The sequence below is a fragment of the Poecilia reticulata genome, chromosome 14 (genome assembly GCF_904066995.2).
Source record: "Poecilia reticulata chromosome 14, P_reticulata-male-v2, whole genome shotgun sequence".
Lineage (NCBI taxonomy): Eukaryota > Metazoa > Chordata > Actinopteri > Cyprinodontiformes > Poeciliidae > Poecilia > Poecilia reticulata.
Window position 1 is genome coordinate 29,299,487 of NC_088843.1, and position 24,585 is coordinate 29,324,071.

The following is a 24,585-nucleotide window of genomic DNA, read 5'->3' on the forward strand; positions in this document are numbered from 1 at the left end:
TCCTATATTTTGCTGAAATGTTACTTGAGCAAAATAACATTTGAGGATTAGTTTCTAGTACAAATAATAGAAACTAGACCAAAATACTTGGAAAGATTTGTGCTTCTGCAGAGTGTACCCATCTCACAGCTGAAGGAAGGATTTGTAATTTTCAACTGTTTATAAATGTAACTTGGTGATGTTTCAAACAAATAAGCTATTTATGCTGACTTTTCACAGAAATATGAGCGTAACAGATGTGAAATTCAATTAAATTAACAAAAATATAGTTCTTGATTAACTTTTTTCAACTTAATTATTCCTAATATGAGTTGAAAGTCTCTGAATGGCCTCACATTTCAGGTGTGAGAAGGCTGCTTTCTAAATTCTTTGTTCGGCCACAGAACAAGAAACACTTCCACTATTCTCTAACCCTCCTCCAGCGATCAGTCCCCAGAGCCCGAGTCCATTTATCGCTCAGCTCCCTCTAGTCCACATTTACTGCCGTCGGCGGCACTCTTTAAGACGCCTCTATTTACCCCAATCCTCCCCAAATCCCAAGCCTGCTTAACAAAGTCTGGAGAAAGGTCTGAAGAGCTGATCCATGATATGGAAGTGCAAACGACAGCAGAATGCATCAACCTCTAACAGGTTACTCAGTGTGTCTGATGCCACAGCAGATGAAACAAAATATTCCTGTAAAATAAACCCAAAATGATCAGAATCCAAGCGATTCAACATCAAAACTACATACTGATGAAATAATGATTAATAATCAATATGATCTGCTCATTTTAGATAGAAAGCTATGGATTGGCCCCCAGGCCTCGAGTTTGGCGTGTTTTCTTTAAGGAACCTGTGTGATCTTTTTTGTACAAGGTGTTTTAATTTATGTTGGTATGAATTCCACAAATTGCGTTTAAATGCACAAAATTTTTACTTATCTTTACCAGGTTTGCACAGTGAATGGAGGCCACTGTGTATTCAGAAACATAAAGCCGCTCTTAACCCTTGTATGTAGAAATGGGGTCCAACCGACCCCACACATGTAAAACGTCTATCATTTGCCTCAGTCCTCACACACACAAGGGCCTAACATCAAATGCAGCAGATTAAGTGATATATCAAGTGCTGTCATTCATTTCCCCACTGCGGGATTAATAAAGGAATATCTTATCTTATCTTATTGATGTATTCCTCTTTTATTATGTTTGAATGTGAATATGACAGGTAAACTGGGATCAAAGTTGTGGAATCCAGTGTTCCAACCATAAGTTGCATTTGATGTGACATCATGCTCGTTTTCTTTTGTTTTCTTTTTCAAAACATTTTTTTTTAACTTTAAGATTTCCTCCAAGCAGCCAGATCAAATAGTATAGGTCATCCCATCAGTTTTACACGCATGGCGCTGCATGAGATTAACTACCGTATATTTAATGGATGACATTGCCACAGCTACACTATCTATTCACTGCAACACACGGAGTTGCCACAGTCATGCTATGCTATATGCTATATCTTTTCATCTAAAAAGTCCATGGCAAGCTGGTGATCAAATTAGGGCTGAAACGATTCTTCGAATGATTCGAGGACCTCGATTATTAAAATTCCTCGAGGAAAATTTACCTGCCTCGAAGATTCATTAATTTATCTTATTATTATTTAGCGCGCTGTGTTCCGGCTGGAACATTATTTGAGTTGCGCGGAGCTCTGACTTCTGCCTCTGAGTTGTTGACGCAAGCTAAGTGTTAGCGGCATTCAAGTTCGGCTCTTGGGGATTTTATTGATTGATGATATTGCTGGGTTTTCATTGTTTTTGGAGGACCAGACGCAATGCTTGAAGTACGGCAGCCTTTCTCATCCTGGAGCTGCTGGTTTAAAGCGAAGGGCGGGAAGAGCGCTGCAGGAGTATTTATACATGTAAGCAGATAGACTGAACACGGCGGGCGGCTGAGTAGTTCATGCTTATAGTGCAAGTGTAGCTTTACGGACAAACCGCACAATAAATTTCAGATCATCCCGGTCTCAACAAACGGGAGGTGGAGCGCATCGTACGGCTGGTGGATGAGTTTCTGAGTGTGATGAACGAAGGTGTCAAATCCCGTTGTTAACAAGGACAAAAAAGATATAAATGGCTGGGCAAGGCACACCTGTCAAGTCTCCCGTTTTGGCAGGGAAACTACCGTTTTTTTAATTCCCTCTTTCCAGCTGTACTTCCGTATTTCCTGTAAATATTCCGTATTGCCCTCCCGGGTCTTTCGTTTGTGCAGTTTTTTTACTGCCCCGGACTCCAGACCCCCAACTCCAGGTGACATTTCCCATATTCTCAAACCCAAAGCTTGACACGTATGCGGCAAGGTGAGAATTAATCTATTAAACTCCCTGCAGATGAATACATAAACTAAAATCTGAATTATAGACATTTTTTATAAGCGTATTTGTGAGTCTGCCTCTTTATTATTAAATTGAATAGAATTTCAGATCATTGTATAACTTTTCTTTAGGTTAACTTAGAAAATGAGCTTATAGGTTAGTTTTCTAAGCTACAGAAAAGTAACTGCTAGGGAAACTCAAATATGAAAAATTGGACTGCCATTGCTCTCCGATAGTAACACCGGTGCTATGCCAGATTTACCAATATTTCATTTTATAAATGTATTTATCTGATTACTCGATTAATCATAAGAATAATCGATAGATTACTTGATTACTAAAATATTTGTTTACAACAGCCCTCGATCAAATGGCCATTTTGCTTGGTGCCACATGGCTCAGCAGGAAACCAGGAGCATCATGTACAGAGGCTAAAGACCGTCATGCAGCTGCCCTTGGTCCTCAGCCCAACTCAGGACATTTGCTGCATCTCTCTACCTTTCTTCCTGTCAGCTAATAAAAATAAAGGTCAAAAAATCTACTTTAGATGAGTCTGATTTCAGAATGAGCAAAATCGTGTTTCAAAAAGGGCATGTTTTAGAAGTTTAATTTAGGAATGCAAAGCTTTTAGTTTAAAAAGTTACATTTTTAAATCAAGCTGATGTTTGTAGAGTCACTTGTTCATTCTTATTTATTTTAAAGGTGTTTACTTTCTGTAGGTCTGTTTTTTAGTGTTAAATATTTTATATTCTTCAGATGCTGAAGGCTTTTTGACTTTCAGTGCTTTTTTAGGACTAGTCTGTTTTCAGTAAAGTTGAGTTTGTTTAATGTGGCTGTCTTTTCATGAGCTTTGGGATATAATAACAAAATAAACAGACCACAATAAACCTTTGCACCAAAATGCAATAAGCAACCCCAGATACACACTGTTCAGTGAAATAGGCTACTGAAGAATCAAAGTCAATGTGTCTTCCCAGAGTCTTCCCCCCCAAGAATGCTGGCTGTAGTATTTTTGTTCACAAAGACAATCTGAAATATTCCCTCTATCACACACTCACAGTTTTTAGTGTTTTCACTTACAAGCATAGGTCATGGCAAAACTGCTCCCAATGTCCACCATGTCCACCTGTGGCACCAGTTTGGGGACATCCTGATGTTGTGCCAGGGCGAAACGAAACACCTCGTATTCATGGGACCCAGTGGGGAAAAGGCCTCCTAGTCAATATGAAAACACATAGTAAGAAGATTTGGAAAAAAAGTGCAAATTTCCCCTATTTTCAGTTTTTAGGACACCACTTAGTTATGTTTTACACATTTCAGGGATAAAGAGCACTAGTAAGAGTACTACAATTCTATAATTACATAAAGACAAAAATATGTATAAAAGGTGTACTTTGTATGTCGGGCAGCAGCATTTTACAGGCAGGAGATGTGAGATCCTGCCTTTAAAATGAATAAAAATGGGTCAAATCTCAGGACTCCACAGGAGCATCAAAAATGCACAATCTATTGTAGGACTTGTTTCTTAAAGGTGTTCCAGTAATAATGTATTCCCTATTTCAGTCCCTCTCAAAACAAATTTTCAAGATAATTACAGCAGCAGACTGACAGAAAGTACAGCATATTTGTGAAAGTAAAAAGAAATAGAATTTGGCTTTCCAAATTTTTGAAAGATAAAATTCTGAAGGGTGTGTCTCCTGTTACTATTAATAATATAGCATTTTGCCACTCAAATGTTTTTTTTTTACTTTGGGCCAGTGGCTCCAAAATGTTCAACTTTAAAACAGGCTGTGTGATAGCTGAACTAGTATTTTAAAGTCCTATGAGTCCTTTAAACAAAAATGTCATGGTAACACATGTCATGAACCATGGTGCTTGTTATGCTATAGCCTTTTGTAATTATGTATAAAATCTAACCAATTCTTGAGATTTCAAGATTACTTCAGACCTCAGAGTTGCCATTCTGAGGCCAACAGTTGAGTCCTAAAATCCTGAGTCCTAAATTCTGAAACTGTACAAAACTAATTTTGACTTATAAATAAAGGGGACCTCTTGCTCCATGATTCATCCCTCAGTCAGGCTTCATCATTGTGGCTAAAAATGATCAGTGTTTGGCAGTAATTGCTGTTAAAAGCCTCTTGGCATGGCTCTTATTTCAACCATTTGCCTGCCACTCACACCTACTTCTCATAATAGTTTTCAGGGTCTCATGGAAATAATGTGAACACTTAAACTCCTACTGGTCAGCACCTTATTGGTCCTCTGGAACAAAACGAGATCTGTTTTCATTATAATTTTATTCTGAGCAACAACACTGCAAGGTTTTGTTTTTCAGATGACACCACTGAAACGTCTTATATTTAAACCAAACAATAACATTTGAAATTTCAGTAGAAACATGAAAAGTGAATAACAAGTGTACCACCCAGGAGGGAAATTCTCAGGCTCCAAAACAAAAAAACAAATTAAGCTAAGGATTGCCTTGGGGGACGCCATAGCTAAGGCTCTATTTTAGGTCCTCTACTTTTTAATTTGAACATGTTGCCGCTTGGTGAAGTCATCAGGAACCATGGAATCACTTTCCACAGTTATGCTGATGACACTCAGTTATACACGTCATTGTCTCTGGATGACCTCCGGCCAATCACTGCACTTTTTAATTGCATTTCAGACATAAAGACCCGGATGGCACAGAACTTCCTCCAGCTAAACCAGGACAAAACAGAAGTTTTAATCATTGGACCGGAGGATCAGAAGGAAATTATAATTCAGATCGACTGGTAAATCAAGAGCTTCGCTTTTTGGCTCAGCTCTCTCTTCACCACCACAGAACTCGCTTTACTGCAAACACTGCACCAATAGATCTGTTGATCTCCAACTCCATTTTTCCCTAATTTGTGAACAAGATCACTTCATCAAGGGAAAATAATAGTTGATATATATATGAGACCAACACAAGCTAGTACAAAACTGTTGAGCGTAAGGAATTGTGGTCTCCACCTCTTTTACAACTTTAAATCTGCGTTGGAAAGTGCTGGATGTGTTTTTTACTTTAAGTCAGAGAGAGTGTGTTTAGTACCTTATGCAAAGTTACACATTGTGCTTTTCCTGACCTTCAGAAAGTTCATACTTGTTGTTGTATTACCATCCGTAGCTTATAGCAAACTTAATAGATTTCTTTTTTTCATCCATGTCATAAGGTCAGATTTGTGTTTGGCAGAAGTGGTCACATCGACACATCCTCCCTCTGCTGTGGATCTCTACAGTTCCTCCTGATTCAACACTGACTGTGAACTTTTTCTGTCACATAAAATATCAATAAATAACAGCAGAATTGGTTTTTAGGTGACAAAATGTAAAAAGTTTAAGGTGTTTTAAAACACAGTATACTTTTTAATTTTGCAAAGAGAAAAATAAACATCAAATCCATGTTATCCAGAATAAAACTTCTGAATGTCCTAGGATTACTAAACCATGAATGAATAAAACATCAGAGGAACAGAACACTTTCTTTCAAAATGTGCAACAAACTTTGGACATGCTGATAGACCATGTGATGGTATGTAATGAATGAACCCAAGTTCTAAAAGGCTGGAAGTGGTCCATCTGCTGTGACAGAAGGCCTAACTAATTCAGGAAAAACATGCAGAAAAAACAACGTTCCAGAGCCAAAACTGCTGAAAGCTGTTTGGTATTCAGGCTCAGACTGCAGGAGGGGGTTCACTCCAGAAAAAAATTCAACATGATGCCTCATCAGCATCAAACCTGGGAGCAAACTACAGCGGGAGTCCAAACCGGTTGGCTTGATGAGTCATGATAATGATCCACTCCGCAGACCACAGCTGCAGGAGCCACAGCAACCAATCTGACGGGAGCGGAAAAGAAATCTGAGGAAATACCCTGAAGCTGGATTCAGAAGGTGTACATATACTGTAGGAGTGAAAGTTTTGTCAATTGTAAAAATTACTAAAAACTAAATTATTCAAATTATCTGTGACAATATTGACGAGTTCCCAATTTAATTAAATATATTAAATATTAATATATTTTTGCCATCAGGTTTATATTAAAGAAAATTTACAAAAGATGAGAAACTATTCTGTTTACTTAAGAATTCAATCTGTCATAATCATATTGAATTTCTTTAATTTGCTTTTTTATTCTCATTTGAAATTGGAACACTGACTAGTGTCTTTGATGGAACCATTTTATCTGAAAACATTTTAAGCTGAATAACAATTCTTTACTGATTAAATAACTTAATTAGATCAGCTCCTAAATAATACATTATGACACAAAGTATACTGTATTACTTTTTGTTATTTCAAAAGTAATATTGCTATGGTTTCCATGCATCCATCCATTTTCTTCCTCTTATCCGGGGTCGGGTTGCGGGGGCAGCAGCTTCAGAAGGGAGGCCCAGGAATCCCAAGGCGTTCCCAGGCCAGCCGAGAGACGTAATCCCTCCAGCGTGTCCTGGGTCTTCCCCGAGGCCTCCTCCCGGTGGGACGTGCCTGGAACACCTCACCAGGGAGGCGTCCAGGAGACATCCTTACACGTTTGGGCCTGCCAGGTCTGACCGCCTTCCTCCCCCACCACCGGAGCCAATTCGTCACCAGGTAGTGGTCAGTGGACAGCTCCGCACCTCTCTTCACCAGAGTGTCCAAGACATGCGGCCGCAAATCTGATGAGACGATGACGGAGTCAATCATCAAACTGTGGCCTAGGGTGTCCTGGTGCCAAGTGCACATATGGACGCCCTTATGCCTGAACATGGTGTTCGTGATGGACAATCCGTGACGAGCACAGAAGTCCAACAACAGAACACCGCTTGGGTTCAGATCTGGGGGGCCGTTCCTCCCAACTACGCACCTCCAGGTCTCACTGTCATTGCCCACGTGAGCGTTGAAGTCCTTTCTAATATAATAATTTCTAATATATTAATAATGCAGTCAAACATTTGTCTTCAGGTAGATGACTGAAAGGTAATAGAAAAGCTAAATTACAGATAAATATCCTAACTGACTGGATTTACCAAATACATTTATAAAGAAGGCCAATCATGCAGCCTCAGACTTAGAAAAACTCTGTTCTGCATCTTCAGAACACAAAGATAATTCACATTTGTTTTTTTATCATTATTATTTTAAATATTGATGGCTTTTGATGATTTTTAGAGGATGTGAACGACTTGTTGAGCTGCAAACAGCTAGTTAGACAGAACTTGGAGTGATCTGACTGAAACGACTACACCACTGTTCCAAACCTGGTCAACTTTAGTTGCAGATACAACACAGAATCTGTAAGGAAGATACTGTACTTTAGCTTTTGACCATCTCCACAGATGTTAGCAACTAACATTCTTCCATCTACATGACTAAATAATGGGCATAGTGGATCCTGATACTATGGTGCATGTAATCAAAGTAATAGATACTACCATTACTAATATCCTGCAGAGGTCCCTGCAGGATATTATTGGAGGATATGCACAATACAAACACAGCACCTAACCCACAAGAGCACAATCACATAACCAACCCACAGCATGTCACACAAAGTTTTGACTAGACTGAGTGTTTAACCCTGCCACTGTCTCAGGAAGAGTGTGTCAGATGTCATGGTATGCCAACCTGGTGACCCGTCAACTCTTCATTTCGCGAACCACAAAAAAATCTGTGAAACCGGCGACCGTGTACTTTTCACATGGAGCTTTGTGAAGCTCCGTGTGAGTTGGGTTCACATAACAAGGGTTGTTTGAACCCAACCCTAAAACTATGGAAGGTTTAAAAGTCTGTTTTTTTTATTTTTACCTAACTTCACTGCATAGTCACATTTAGCTTACAGAAAAAACGCCAACCCACCAAAGAAACAAACGTGAACTGAACAACAGCATTTATGTTCAGGGTGTACATGTGTCCACCCCCATAGACTCACACAGACATGGGCTGCGTACAAAATGTTTTGACAAAAGAAACTTTTTTTCCCATAATTTTGGTTAATAGTAGAAAGGTGAAGATAATAAAAAAGCTAATAAAGGTTGTTTTTTTTTTACTTAAAGGAAAATCTCAAGGTACGCACAGTGTGCACAACCATACAGCAGCACTCACTGGCCTGTATAATGGCTGGTTACTATGGAAACTCCACACAAACTGGTGGACAGACATTATTGCTGACCAAAGAGTGACATTTAATTCAAAGACAGCACATATTGCTGCTTGGATGCCAAGAGAAGTGACACAGCCTGTTTGATCTCCAACATCTACACTATTTAGTGTTTTATTTTTTGATATAAATAAAAAAAGATCTGTTGTTTGGTAACAGTCTATTTTTATTTGATCCTCTGTTGTCATTTTGCAGGCCATTTTATAACTTAAAGGTAACCATTAAAATATGCTTTATTGAAACAAGTTTCTTCCAACTGAATGAAGACAAATTTGTAATCAACAAAATGGCAAAGGTGCATCATTCCAGTGCATTTAGAACACGTACAACCTTCAACCTCCATCTAGTTCAGTTAATGCTGACTAATGCATTTACACTGTAAAACATTTCAAGGTGGTTTAACTTGAAAATGAAAGTCCACCTGCTGCTTTGAAAATGTAATTTAAGTTAACAAAAAGAATTCTTTTGGTTTTAACTGAGAAATTAAAGTTCATTAAGTTGATTTACAACAAGAGACAAGTTGTCTAAAGATTGTTTTTAAGTTATTTAATCTTGAATTGTGAGTTCTAACTTAACGCTTGAAAATAAACCAAATAATTATTTCACAATATGCAAGAAAAAAACAAACTGCCCTCACCTACTTAAAGACCCATATTAGTCTATTATTTTTACTCACAACATCAAGTTAAAAAAACTTATTATTTTACTTTTGAATCATTTAAATTTCTGTTTCAAATTGCATGAACAAAATTTCTGATGTGATAAAGAAATTTATTAAACATAGCAATAAATTCTGCTCACAAACAGTGTGAACAGGACATTATCCTCAAGCTTTGCAAACTATCAGTTGCATTAAAACAAACATTTGCCTTAATAACAGAAGAATCAGATCAATGTAACACTTCCATCTCACTCCACACAGGATACCAGAACATGCTGCTAAGCTCACGGGGAAACAGTTCCCACTCCTGTCTTTTTCTTCTTTCAGTTTCTTTTTTAAGTGCTAACCTAAAAACTCTAGTTTATTCAACTCTTGGAAGTATGATCAAATTCATAAAAAATTAACACAACTATGTAAGTTTATGTTTCATAAACTCAAACATGTTAAATTCACTGACTTGAAGAATGGAAGATAGTAGACACAACTAATAGCAGGTCAAATGTTTTGCAGTGTAGTCAAGTAACTGCCAATGCATTTTCAAGAATTACAAATTGCTTGAACATGCCAGATGAGGCAAATATTTTGTGCTGATAGTAACTTATCTTGCAGAATAAGATATTAGGTGTATTACATGACTTGTGTAAGTGACCAGGTTAGAGTTGTAAATGATAACTAGTCATCATGTGTCAATTTGATAAATAAAGGATATGTAAATACAAAAGCTGTGTTGTTGCGGGCTGCACAGTGGCGCAGTTGGTAGAGCTGTTGCCTTGCAGCAAGAAGGTTGTGGGTTTGACTCCCGGCCCCGGTCTTTCTGCATGGAGTCTCCATGTTCTCCCTGTGCATGGTGGGCTTTCTCCAGGTACTCCGGTTTCCTCCCACAGTCCAGAAACATGACTGTCAGATTAATGTGTGTGTGTGTGTGTGTGTGTGTGTGCGCACATGGTTGTTTGTCCTGTGTGTCTCTGTGTTGCCCTGCGACAGACTGGTGACCTGTCCAGGGTGACCCCGCCTCTCGCCCGAAACGAGAGGCGGGGCATAGAGGCACCAGCAACCCTCCTGACCCCACTGAGGGACAAGGGTGAAAGAAAATGGATGGATGGATGTGTTGTTGCAGAGAGATGACAGTAGAAGCCATCCTGGCTTGACCAGAAAGGGATAACAACTAAATTCCAGCCACAGTAGCGATAACTCTGCATGTTACTTCAAGAAAAATTCAGACCCCATTTGATTATGCTATGCTACACTTTTTAGACTGTCTGTCTGTCAGATGCTCTGGTAACTGCCTGACATCACTTCTGTTTCATTATTCTTCAGCTCTGTCAACCATTCACATCTCCATCTCCAATTTCTATGAGGACAAATCAGGATAAAATTTCTCAGGATTCCATTTCTGCTTATGTTTTAACTTTGGTTGAGCTGTACTGTACAACTTTACATCAAATGTAATGTAAGGCAGTTTAATGGAATATTTAATCATTTCTATTTATATATGACTTCATTACAGTTGAGTCAAATATAAATTAGTTTATTATAAAAAGATTTCTAGAAAACACAAAATACTGCAAAGAAATAATGATAATTATAAAATTGATACCAATTACAGTTTTCCTTATTTATCATATTTTTCACACATTGACATACATTTATGTAAGATTAATCTTATTTTATGGTAGTGAATCACAGTTTGCTGCTGATTATATTTTGAAGAAAACAACTGTGAAAACCCGAAGGATATTCTTTGAAATGAAAAACATCTGAGACGATGTTTTAAATTTTGGAAATGTTACCTGCTTGTTGCAAGTAAATGAGCGTAAAATTCTTCAAACCACAAAAGCTAAATAATGAATAAGACTCTGAAAGTCACGACAGCAACACTGAGCTCTGAACTCATTTTGCTTTATAATGTAAGATAATAAGGTTGCATAAGTTGTAATGACAACGGGGCTATTTTTGTGTCAAACGAGAGGCAGGAGAAAATGTCATTTGTCTTTTAAATGAAGAAGTTCAAGAGACCTGAGATAGATGGAATGAGCTGCGACTCACCAATGTTTATGTTGCTTGGGAAACTTGTGCCGCTGCAGATCCCAGTCAGCAGCTGCAGCAGCAGCAGCAGCAGCAGCAGCAGCAGCAGCGGGGGGGCCGGAAAACTCTGCAGACGCATGTTTCCTGCAGCAGCAGCACCGACAGGGGACCCGGAGCAACCTGCGTAATCCCATTCACGCCGTGGCCGGCAGGGATCCACCGCAGCACGGACACACACGCCTTCCGCTCCAACTGCTTTTATTTCTCTGGCTCATTAACATCCATACAGTTGGAGCGCAGCGCTTTGCTGCCGCGTCGGCGGTGAGTCTCTGACTGCTTGATGCGTTTCCTCACCTCCTCTCTTTCTCTACCATCTCTCCTCCCCTTCCCAGTCTCTCTCTCTCTCTCTCTCTCTCTCTCTCTCTCTCTCTCTCTCTCTCTCTGAGAAAATCATGAATTTTCTGCCTTCTTTGATCCAGATATTTCACCTCAAGTCAAACACGCTCCTCAACAAACCAACCCAGCAGCATTTTTCACAGAATCCGCATAGAAACCCTGACAACACCCTTTGTTCTAAACAGATTCTTTTTACATTTGTTGCAGATATTGTTTACTAAGCAGCGTCTGGAAGGCACAGGTCTATCTATCTATCTATCTATCTATCTATCTATCTATCTATCTATCTATCTATCTATCTATCTATCTATCTATCTATCTATCTATCTATCTATCTATCTATCTATCTATCTATCTATCTATCTATCTATCTATCTATCTATCTATCGATCTATCTGATTTTTTTCAGCACCAATATCAGAAAGTGAAATTCATATGACAATTTCTTTTTTACACATACAGTATTTAAAACTTTTATATCTTGTCATTTTAATATTTATGGATTTCAAAAATTTAAGATTAAAAAAGTTACATTTTGGAAACTTTGGTGTCACATTCCATTCATCTTCTTTACTCAAAACAACATTCACAAATGTTTCTGATGTCCAGAAGACAGTCACTGACCATGTGGTCTTTAAACTGACTGCAGAAGGTCATTGCTAAAGAAGGTGGTTGTTCACAGAGTTCTATAAGCATATTAATAGAAAGATGGGTGGAAACAAAAAGTATGACAGGAAAAGGTGCCTTGAGAGGAATCAAAATCAAATAACCAAAGTCTCCCTTTCAGAGAATGTAAAGTTTTCATCTCATTTGGAAATTAAGAGTGTAGAAGCTCAATTTGACTCTCATCCACACACAATGACACCTGGACTTGTTATTCTGACATGCTCATTGACACAGATATGCACTTTTCTTACAAATTCCACTTGATGTTCTGCAAATGTTCAGGATAATTTGAGTAGTGCACCAAAGCAAGAGAGAAAAACTGTAAGAGATCACCTTTCATGCACTTTATTAGGTACACCTGTCCAAGTGCTCTTTAACACAAATGTTGAGTCAGCCAATCATATGGCAGCAACTCTATGCCTTTAGGCATGTAGACAATCTGCTGCAGTTCAAACTGAGCATTGTGTCAACGCCACAGCCTACCTGAGTATTGTTGCTGACCATGTCCATCCCTTTATGACCACAGTGTATCCATCTTCTGATGGATACTTCCAGCAGGACAACACGCCATGTCATAAAGCGTGAATCATCTCAGACGGGTCTGTTGAACACGACAATGAGTTCACTGACCTGGAATGGCCTCTACAGTATTAAATCAAGTGTGTTAGTATTTTTTATATTTGCTTAATTAAAGCTTAACTAATTTATTAGATGGTTCTTTTCTGCTTTTACTCAATTAAAAAAATTTCAACTTTTCAACCCATTTAAAGAAAACATCAATCATCATCTAACAGTATTTGATTTTTCAAAGGTCCATAACAAAAAAAAATGATGTAAGAATTTAGTAGTTATATAGTATTACCTCACCATTTCCCCTTCGTCCCCTTTTTACACGTGGCATTGCCCAGGTGTTACAATCACATTAGCTTCAAATAAAGTGTGTGGGGGGATCAATGGGTACTTCAGGTGAACACAAAGCTTTACTGCTTTTAGAGGAACTTTCAGCATAGACGTCTCTTTAATTACAGGTTTACTTTTCATGTGTTTTTTCTTTTTTCTTTTGTTAACTTCAGCGGCGTTCTATCTTATTTCTCTAAAATAAAAACCATCTTTAATGTAAACCACATCTCAAAACCTCTAATTTAAGGTTTTTCCTTTTTAATTTGTTCACAATCATCAGTTTGTAGTAGCCATTTACGTTTAACAAGTTTCTTAAAGCCTCAGACTTTCACTTAACAATGTATTTCAGACAAACTAACGTTAATTTTTTATATTTTAAATTCAATTGTCAATAATTTTACCCGTTACTCAAACTTGTAGTAAAATGTCTATCTTTAAACACATGTTACATTTCATTCATTCCAATATAAACACAATCTCAACCAATTTGTAGATTCTTTATAGAATTAAACTATAACTTAACTCTTTCAGTTAACATTATCAAATTTACAGCTTTAATACTGATGTGTTCTGATATGTCCTCTTAAAGGCAAACCGACGTCTCAATCCTGACTGGGGTCCAGCGCTGAATATGGGTCACTGAGGTCAACGGCACAACGTCGGACCGACATGGGCGTCAATTAAAGAGGCGATGCAGCAAAACCATCAACAAGTTACTGAGACTGTTTTCATTATTTACCCCAGAAGAGATAAATAATACCGCAAGAGACTGTAGATGAGCAAGTTGGAGAGGCTGAGGAGGAAACGCCAGGAGAGGAGATCAGCAAGGCTGCAGAAATATGTGTACAGTTGGAAGTGGCCGTTTTCTCTCATTCAATAATTTCATGTGGTAAACATTCATAAAACATTTGATTAACACACTTCCAGTTGCATGTAAACAGGTGAAGAAATTGATCACATTTAAAGTAAAAATTTGATATTTAAAATATTTCAGGTAATAAACATACACGTGATGAAAGATTATATTTTTAAATAAACATTTTATGTGATTAAAGTAAACAATTATATAATCAGACATCTGTCAGGACACTGGGTTTTTGGGTTTGTTTTGCTTTTCATTTTATTTAGCTTCATGTTTTAGCCCAGTGGAGCCCAAAGTGCGTCCTGGTTCCCCGGCATCCTGCATGTTTTAGTCTCTCCCTGGTTTAACGCACCTGGATCAAATGATGGCTCGTTAGAGACCTAAGGAACATTGACAAGCTGAAAAGGTTGTTGCTACCAGCAGGGAGAGAACTAAAACGTGCAGAATGCCGGAGCTAGAGGACCGACTTTGGACACCCCTGGTTTAGCCCTTTATGGTCCTTTTGATATTATTTGAGGTATTTAGTATATTATTGCTTTCCTTATTTTCAGTCCCTTATAGTGTTGGTAGTTAGGTTAATTCTTTAGTTAAGGTTCTGTCCTTATTTGTCAGAGTCCATGTCCAACCTTCTTTAATGACTACAGTTTAATTCTATTTTATCCTTCTAGTCATTTCTTATTTCAGCCTCGCTGCAGTGTTTCTAGTAATGTTTGTTTGTTAATTTGATCACCATAGGCAGTGGCGCAACTACACATTATTCAGGTGGATGCGAAAACATGGATCGGCGCCCCCCCTCCCCCCGACCGAGGGAAGGAACGTCAGGGTGAAGGAGCGAACGCTCACTCAACCCCCCCCCCCCCGCGTATGGCGTGCAACAGTGTACGGGAAAACATCATCGGCGCGCCGCCCCCTTCAGACGGGGTTTTGGCGCCCCCTCTGGTGCTGCGCCCCTATGCGTTGCATACCCTGCATACCCACTTTTTGCGCCTCTGACCATAGGTTCAGTTGTTCTTCCATGTTCAAGTCTATATATCTTCCTTAAGTAATTCTAGTTGGGTTTTTTGTTTGTTTAGATCTTCACGTGTTGCCAGTTGTTACCTTTGTTATTCCTCGTGTTTCCTGTTTCATTGTGTTTTGGATTTCCTTGTTTTCCCTGGATTTTGGATTTAGTTTTGTTTAGTTTATTAAAAATAACATCTTCATAAAGTACATCCACTACCTGTTGCGTTTGTGTCCACCGCCACATCATGACACCAACCAGATGAAAGAGCCCATCTTTAAACATTTAATGTGTAATTAAACAATAAAGATGACGTAAATGTTGTGAAGTAGATCACACTTTAAGTAAATATTTGTTGTATTTAACATATTTCAGGTAAGTAAACATATATTACATGTATTGCATACATGTAATGAAATAGATCCTGTCCTAGAATTTTATGTAATTGAACATTACGGGTTACAAATGTGCTTATCATCTGAGGTAATGCATCTGAGAAGGAACTTGCTCCCCTTCTTCCTCCCAGCTGCACGGTGGGAGTGGTTACCTGGGAGGTCGAGGACCTCATCCGTCAAGCCCAACTAACCGAGCCTGTCCCTGAGTCATGTCCACCGGAAAGGACATACGTTCCCCCCTCTCCTCGATCCCGTTTCCTGCAGTGGGTTCATTCCTCGAAGTTCTCCGGACATCCAGGTATCAGCCGAACTATTGGGTTGGTTAACCGAAGGTTCTGGTGGCCGTCAGTTCACAAGGATGTCAAAGAGTTTGTTTTAGCCTGTCCAGTCTGCTCCAGGAACAAGTCTTCCCATCAGCCACCTGCAGGATTACTCCAGCCGCTGCCCATTCCCAAGAGACCCTGGTCTCATATCGCTAGACTTTGTCACCGGACTACCCCCATCTAAGGGTATGACCACCATTTTCCCTATCATTGACCACTTTTCCAAATCTTGCCATTTTGTTCCCCTCCGCAAACTTCCCACTGCCGCTCAAACTGCCATGCTACTCATTAAACATGTTTTGAAGCTGCACGGTATCCCTCAGGAGATTCTATCCGATCGAGGTCCCCAGTTTATCTCCCAAGTTTGGCTACAGTTTTGTTTTGCCCTAGAGGCGAAGAGACCAACGGCCAGACGGAGAGGTTAAATCAGGAGCTGGAGACGATGCTGCATTGACTAACCGCATCCAACCCTGAAGACTGGGCTCAATACCTAACGTGGGTAGAATACGCTCACAATAGTCATATTTCCGCAGCTACAGGCTTCTTCCCATTCGAGATCTCCCTCAGCTACCAGCCCCCACTCCTGCCCACCGATGAAAAGGACATATCGGTCACTTGAGTACAGCACCACATTCGCCGCTGAAAAAGGATCTGGTCAGAAACTATCACTGCACTTAATAACACAGCCGCTCAAAACAACAGACAAGCTGACCAGAGAAGGTCCTCTGCGCCCACCTATTCAGTCGGTCAGAAGGTTTGGCTGTCTACCCGAGACATACCCCTTAAGTATATGTCCAAATAATTGTCCCCCAGGTTCATTGGTCCGTTTGAGATAGTGTCAGTCATCAGTCCAGCAGCTGTACGCCTTCATCTTCCTCTTTCCCTGAGTGTTTATGCCACTTTTCATGTCTCCCAGATAAAACCCATCCTGTCTTGTGACCTTTGCCCGCCCGCCGAACCCCCTCCTCCCGCACGTATCATTGACGGCCATCCTGCGCACTCCGTCCGCCGGATCGTGGCTTCCCGTCGGCATGGTCGGGATTACCAGTACCTCGTTGACTGGGAGAACTACGGTCCAGAGGAACGCTCTTGGGTTCCCCGCTCCTTTATCCTTGACCCCTCCCTGATGAGTGATTTCGCCGCCTCTCAGCCTTCCTCCTCTTCTTGGCCGCCAGGTGGCATCCATTGAGGGGGGGGGGGTACTGTTAAGTTTGAGTTGGGTTCTGTTTTGTTTTTGTTTTTTGTTTTCTTTGATTTTTCTCTTTGTTTCTGCTCTGTCCTGGTTTGCTGGGAAGCTGCTACTTCCCCTCTCAGCCACCAGATGCCGCCACTGGGTGGAGCCCCTGGGGAAGTGCGGTGGACAACCCATAGACACACCGGTGTCTAATCTATGAGAGCTGCTGAGGTGCTTCATAAGGAGCGACCAGTGGACACTTCAGTGCCTGAGTGTTTGCCTCAACTGGTAAACGTTTCACTAGTGAAAACCTTCTGCGCACAAACTCGTCCTTATTGCTCCTTGTGCTTCCCTGTCAGGTTTCCTCGTCGTTCCTCGTGGTGGACGTTTGTTCCCATCTGGAATCCTCCTGGTCCCCTCACGACGTCTTTGGCTTTTCCATTTGTCGCCATCCTCCTGCTCTCACCTCCCTGGTCCCCTCCCGTGGATTCCCTTCGTCGCGCCTCAGGTTGTGCCTGCCGGCCTTAGCAGCTCCGGGAGCTAACCATCCGGACCCCGCTCTGTTGTCAGCTTGCTCCTTACACCCAGCCACTAACTTACCTGCTCGCTCTCCCATGGAAACCCGCTTCTCCGGCTGCCGCCACTGAAATCCTCAATCCGCCTCCGAGTAAGACAACCTTTGAGAACAGTCTCTAATATTTCCTCTGATCTGTCCAGTATTCACACCCCCCCCTCTCGTTAACAGTTCGAACACCGTTTCCATCCTTCCAGAACCCAGGACCGTTCTCCCTGATCTCCCCCTCGCCTTTCCCTTCAATAAATATTATTGTTTTCCATACTGCTCCTCTTGGTGTGTTTTGCATGTGGGTAAACAGACTAGATCCCACTATGACACACCCTCAAAATGTTAACATGTAAGCGAATATGTCCATCAGGACAGCAGGATCATCATGACAACTAAGAGGTGTCGAGATAACATGAATTTACCTTTAAAATGAATCTTACAAAGTAACATCTAGACCACAGGTGTCAAACTCCAGTCCTGGAGGGCCACTGACCTGTAACTTTTAGATGCGCCTCAGCTGCACCACACATGAATAGAATAATTAGGTCATTAGCAAGGCTCTGGAAAACTTATCTACACAATGAGAAGGTTAAACCATTTAATCCCGGTGTTTTGGACCTGTGACACATCTAAAAACTGCAGGACAGCAGCCCTTGAGGACTGGAGTTTGACTCCCCTGATCTAGACCCAACAGTAGAATCAAACTTGAATAAGATCACGGAGGTTGTGGTTTTATGTTTCATCTCATGCAAGCTTTGCTTTAATTCTGTTTCTCTTTGTATTTCTTAGTCAGGCAGAGACAGTGTTGCAAAGTCATGAAACAGGAACCGCAGGCTTCCTAAAAAAAGAGGAAGTAAGTTTCCAGCCTGCAGAAAGTTTTAGAGAATGTAGTTTAAACAGATTTAGTAACTGAATAAGAGCAAATGCAAAATACTTGTATTAATATTGTTTTAATCCTAAATCAGAAAAGCTAAAGAGCTTATAGATGTGATTTTGACAGTGGTGGGAAGTAACGAAGTACAAGTACTTCATTACTTGTACTTCGTACAGTACTTATGTACTTTACTTACTTAAGTACTGTACTTAAGTACTGTACTTGTGTACAGTACTTAAGTACAGTACTTCGTTACTGTACTTAAGTACAATTTTGTGTATCTGTACTTTACTTAAGTAGATTTAATAATGGCTACTTTCTACTTTTACTCCACTACATTTTACAGTAAGTATCTGTACTTTCTACTTCACTACATTTCTACAAAAGTGTCTCGTTACTCGTTACATCCAAGTCTCGTTGCTCTTTTTTTCTGTTAAAATGTGAAGTTCAGGGACTTAAGGTGGCGCCATAAAATCCAAACAATAACGTGACTTAGTGTCTGTTGTCACCCATCGGCTCCCCCTTTACTCGCACGCGGAGCTTCAGACATGTGCAGTGGTTTCCTCTGAGGTGAAGGAAGATGTCTGTCTAACCGTCAGTAATATAATAGCTGCATAAATTGATATGGCGACATGTAAAATCAGCAGCGCTTCGCTTTCACAGACGGTGGAACTTCGTCCAACTTTTAGCGTCACTTGGAAGGAAAGCTTAAAGAAAGGTAAGATCTGTGGACGTGATGCTAGCTAAGCTAGCTGTACAGAGACACATGTTGCATCTGCGATGAAAAAAAGTTGTCACTCATGCACTGAATTATTGTGTGGAGGTTTTGACTGAGGTGTCGCAAATATGGGACAACGTTGTGACCAAAGTCAGCATTGATATGACATTCAGGAACGATCCGATTCTTCTGGACGGATCTTTACTGGTTAAATTTATTTCAGCTCTAAGTATTTAATATCTAGGTGTTTTATGGGAATGTGGATCTTTCAGATCAATTTGAGAAGCAAATTTGAAAGGTAAATGTAAATTTTTGTGTCACGTAGCGCAGGGTGCTGGTCTTGACTTGGTCTCGGGTAGGTGGTCTTGACTACTCTTTGGTTGCCTGTCCTCCCCCACCCACCTTCTTTCCATCCCGTTTCTGTTGGATTTCTTTCAAAATAAAAGCCATTAGTGGCAAAAAAAGTTAAGTTCATGCTGTTAGGACAGGAGACAAGATGTTTCCATCCCTGAAATTATGATGCATAGAATCAAATATCTAAGTCTAAACTATGTTACAGAGTAAACACAACAAAAACATACTTTATCTGTGGCATTGTTCATTAAAATGACACATTTCTAATGTATTAAAATTAAATAGATTGGTTCACTTCATGATATTGTATTAGGGATTAGGTAATGCATTCAGCAAGTACTTTTACTTTTAATACTAAAGTATTTTTAAAAGCCTTTAATTTTACTTAAGTACAAATGTTAATGTGGCAGTTTTACTTGTACTTGAGTACATTTTTTGAGTACTTTCTCCACCACTGGATTTTGACAATGTAAAATGTGTAACTGCAATCAAAGATCACTGGTCTTGTGTTGGAGGTAGATACTCTGTGAAAGGTTCGGACAAGGGGGAAGTCAGAGGAGAGCAAATGTGACTGACTGCAGCAGAGTTTGCTGATCAGGAAACAGATGGACGAGTGACTAAGACTGCTGAGAAGAGGCCTGAGTATGCTGCTAAGAGATGGAGCGTGACCTTTGACCAACCCTGGGACAAGAACACAGACATAACATAATATCTCCAAAGCAAAGGTGGATTTGAGATCATCTACTCAAGCAGACAGCCAATGGAAAAAGCATGGTAACTGTCCTAGCCAATGCAAGCACATCCATAGGGTGGAATTCCCTGTAAAAGCAAATGCAAAAGAGGAACCTTTGGTTGGTAGATTCGAGTCAAGATCAAGATGGACAAAGAACTCTGCTGATGAAGAAGATGGGCCGGAGACTGTCCTACATATGGGAATCAAACCCTCAACCCAGCAACCTGTGGCTCCAAATTGAACTTCTCTCATCAAAGGCAAAGGACAAAGGCAAAAAGAGGAACTGCTTTTCTAAATGGAAACTCTTCCAGCCATCACCCAAGGCCTGGGTAACTTCAACATCCATGTGGAGACGAAAGCTCATCAGAGCTGCAGGGACACCTGCCTTCATCAATGATCCTTCTCCTGCTGGGACACATCATCATCATCAGGCCAGTTCTGGAGTTCGAAATTCCATACTGAGTCTCTCAAAGGTTCCTTTTAGTTCTCAGTGTCAGCGTTAGGGAAAGGAAGGTTAGATTAAGATGATTGATTTTTCTTATTTGATTATTTCTGCGACTGAATTAAGCTGCACTTACCCTGCAAAAAAAAGTACTAAATAAAGCAGAATATACAGGCATTGAGATGGTGTGGGCATTCAATTAATGTGTCACCCCAAAGTTATTTGAAGGTTATAAAATATCAATGGTGAATGATTCTGAAGAGAGAAAGGTGGAGCAGGTTTTGATCGGCTGCTTTAGCCAACAAGTCATGTAGTAAATAAAACGCCTCTATGACTTGTAATCCAAGTCACCAAATTTTAACCTGGGCGAATTCCAAGAGCCTGTTGTAAAAAAGAGGAGAGTGACTGTTAACGAGTGTGGTTCAATGGGAGCTAATTTGACTCAGACCGCTAGTAAATTAGCCTGTGGAATGAAGTGAGATGTGTCACTTGGATGAATGTTGTTAAACCCAGCTGAATCTCCAGCTAAAAGGTTTTCTGTGAACTCTGTTGTGGGCTGCAGCTGGATTGGGTACTCGCTCTCCTTCGGAGAGAAGTGCTGGCAACCAACAGATGTTACATTTCTGAATAATAAGTCAAAGGCTTTTACCTTTAACATCCCTTTCTTTCTAATCTTCTGAGACAACTGTGGAACGCATCATGTCACCAAACAGCACAGTGACTTCGGTGAAGTGAAACTCGGTGAAGAAGCATTCAGCTTCTATACACCTCAAATCTGGAACAAACTTCCAGAAAACTGCAAATCAACTGAAACACTGAGTTTGTGCAAATTAAGGCTAAAACCCCACCTGCTTTTGAACCAATACAAAAGGAACATTAATCAACATTTAAAGTATATTGATAATGTTAACAATTACACTTAAAATACAATGTCTCTTGCTGGTTTTCACAATTGTTGACTATATAATGTGTTTGTGTGTATTTTATGTTTTCATGGTGTAAAGCACTTTGAATTGCCTTGTTGATTAAATGTGCTGTACAAATAAACTTGATTGATTAAAAGTTTGAAGACACACCTTAGTTTAATGTTCCATGTCCCCATGGACAAATTATTCTGTGTTTTCAATCATCATTTTGTCCAGGCCTGTTTCATTAGTTTATTTTTTTTATTATTACCAAAATTCAGAAATAATGTCTGATTTTCATCGGTTTATTTTTTTCAGTTTGAGTTATTTCAGAGACACTGTGAACTTTTTGGTCAGAGGGGTATCAACAATTTTACCCACACACACAAAATAGTGTCTATTTTAGTGGGTTTCTCATAATGTAATAATTTTATACATTAAGTATGTGACAATATTTTATATTTGTCTATATTGTGCTTTTACGGCATCCTCAACATAGTTTAATAATTTCTTATCACATAATAGTTTTCCTCCTCCGCATTCTCCCAAGAACTGTAGTGAAGCTGATTATTCCCTTCTTGTCATTTTCCAGCCAGTGAATTTATTGAGAAAAACAAAGATAGAGAATAGAATCAACACCCCGTTTTATCCACATCCCTGCCTAATTAATTGATCTGCTCCCGATGAGCAGGCTAAAAGCAGTGTAGGTGGATCTGGTGGAAATGGGACAAACAACTGACTTCACAGGGATTCAAATGCTTCGTCCTCACAGCGTCGTTTATCTGTGACCACTTTAGATGGTGGGGGTTTGCTGAGTCTTGCAAAATTTACTTTAGGAGAAAATAATTACCTCAAAACCTGCAAGGATAAAAAAAAAATGCATGCTCCAGGGTCATGAAGTTAATTTTCATGTTAAACTGATTTATTTATTTTGCATTTCCATTGAAAAAGGGAAGCATCCTGGCTTATTAAGGCAGAGGGAGAGACAAAGAAATCATTTTCATTACGTTTTCTGCATAATCATACTACAATTAAAACAAATCTTGGATTTGATGACAGTAACAATCAAAATGTCAGGAAAGAGAAACAAGGGAAAAATTTATACCATTTTTACTTCTTCAAGTTTTTTTACATTACCATTACAATTATCTTTCTATAAAATAACAGCTGCAAGTTTTTAGGGTATATTTCTGCTGACATTGCACATCTTGAAATTAAAATTTTTGTAGATTTTTTTTTTTCAAATTAGCTCAAGATGAAAGATTAAACCCAAAGCACATGTGAACCTAAATTTTCCAGCCATGCCACAGATTTGTAATTGTATTGTTTGTTCTGTCCTGGTCTAGAGCTATGGTTTCAGCCGTCTTGCGGCCTTTAACAGGTTTTCTCCAAGTACTGCCCTGACACACTCTGTCCTGCTTCCCTCAATAAAAGCTTAAGCAGAAGAGATTTTCCCCTAGATGAGACTGCTGCCACAATGTTGTGGTGTTTTTTGCATGTAGACTTAAAATGAAATCTTGGTCTCATCATATCATATCATCATATTCTGCCCTGCATGACTCCAGCATACAGCTTTCTGCAACTTCTCCATTCAGACCACAATGCACTGTTTTGCTATGCTATTATATATACATATGTGGACACAGATATTCCAATTTCACCTTTATTCAATTTCCAGGGATGCATTCCGGAAAGGAAAATGTTTACAAGTGAGAAATAAAAAACTTCATTTAATTTCAAGTTGTTTGTTTTTCTTTTTTCCTGTCCCTATGATTATTTTCAAGCCATGTCTTCAAAATGAATACACTGCTCACTTGTTCTTGTACTCTTTAATCTGTGTTCAAATCAAAATTTCATGCTATTTCATAATGTTTTTTGTGCTGGGAGCTGTTTTGTCTGACACCAACAAAAAGCACCAGCTGCTCTTTAAAAGGCTTGTTGTTGCCTTCAGCTCCAACATGCAATATTTCTATACATTAAATTATAAAAAGCAGCCAAAGGGTCCATGAAAGAATGTGGTGTCTGTGGTTTTTCCATAAAAGAGGCTGGGAGAATGAATAAATGATGAATGCATTTCACACACACAACCATGTTTTGGCCATGGAGAAAGGATGTCCTGAAATTTGCGCTAAGCTGGTTCATGATGCTCTGTTTCCTCTTTGAATGTAAAAATCACAAAAGAGGAACGGGAGTATGTGCAGAGAAAATGGTGTGCCTTTGTTGTTGTCTGTGTCTATCTGCTGACCACTTACTTGCAGATGGTGAACCAAAATATATATTTGTTGAACAAAGAGATTCTGTTTAATGCTTTACTTTTGTGTAAAAGTGACCCTGAAAGAAAACTGATAAAAAAAAGTCAAATATTTTGGTTCATTAGAGAAAGTTGTCAGTATATGTGATACACCACAATATTTTTGTAGATAGTCCTGCACATATGCAGACTAGTCAGGCTGCAAATACTGACACCAGTCTACCACTGAAAACACTTAAAATGCTACAAAACAATTAAAAATGGAGTCCTAGCTTGTTGAATCCCACTATGTAGACGGGGTTTTTTTGCAGGGCGGCACAGCGGTGCAGTAAGTAGCACTGTTGTCTTGCAGCAAGAAGGTCCTGGGTTCGATTCCCAGCCTGGGTTCTTTCTGCATGGAGTTTGCATGTTCTCCCTGTGCATGGTGGGTTTTCTCTGGGATCTCCAGCTTCCTCCCACAGTCCAAAGACATGACAGTCAGGTTTATGTGCTTCCTTAAATTATCCTTAGGTATGGTTGTGTGTCTCTGTGTTGCCCTGTGACAGACTAGTGAACTATCCAGGGTGTACCCCGCCTCTCGTCCAAAATATTTCGCTGGAGATGGGCACCAGCACCTCCTGACCCCACTGGGGACAAAGGTGTACAGAAAATGGAAGGATATTTCTGAAGTTCATTATCTAAAAATATTTATAATTTTATCACATTATTTTCAGTGCTTATTAAGATGTATTTAAATAAACACTAGACAAGTTTTGATATTACACTACATACTTGATGTTCTCTGTTAGAATATACAAAGCTTCCAAAGCAGTTTCCTTTTGAAA

The 24,585-nt window shown here is 39.6% G+C and overlaps 1 protein-coding gene across 8 annotated transcripts in view; it reads right to left on the reverse strand.

Moving 5' to 3' along the window:
- gria1b (glutamate receptor, ionotropic, AMPA 1b) overlaps positions 1 to 11,575 on the reverse strand; it is a 205,540-nt gene extending 193,965 nt beyond the window's left edge. For 4 of the 8 annotated variants that reach the window (XR_014090911.1, XM_081615709.1, XM_017308531.2 and 1 more), the window contains exons 1-2: positions 11,225 to 11,575; positions 3,433 to 3,567 (exon numbers count right to left, since the gene is read on the reverse strand). Coding sequence is in view for 6 of the 8 variants with exons in the window: in XM_081615709.1 (XP_081471835.1) it covers positions 3,433 to 3,567; positions 11,225 to 11,342 (253 nt within the window). In the remaining 2 variants the exon portion in view is untranslated. The remainder of the gene's footprint in view (positions 1 to 3,432; positions 3,568 to 11,224) is intronic. The other 4 variants (XM_081615707.1, XM_008428690.3, XM_008428691.3 and 1 more) reach the window with 2 other exon arrangements.
- Between the last annotated feature and the right edge of the window lie 13,010 nt (positions 11,576 to 24,585).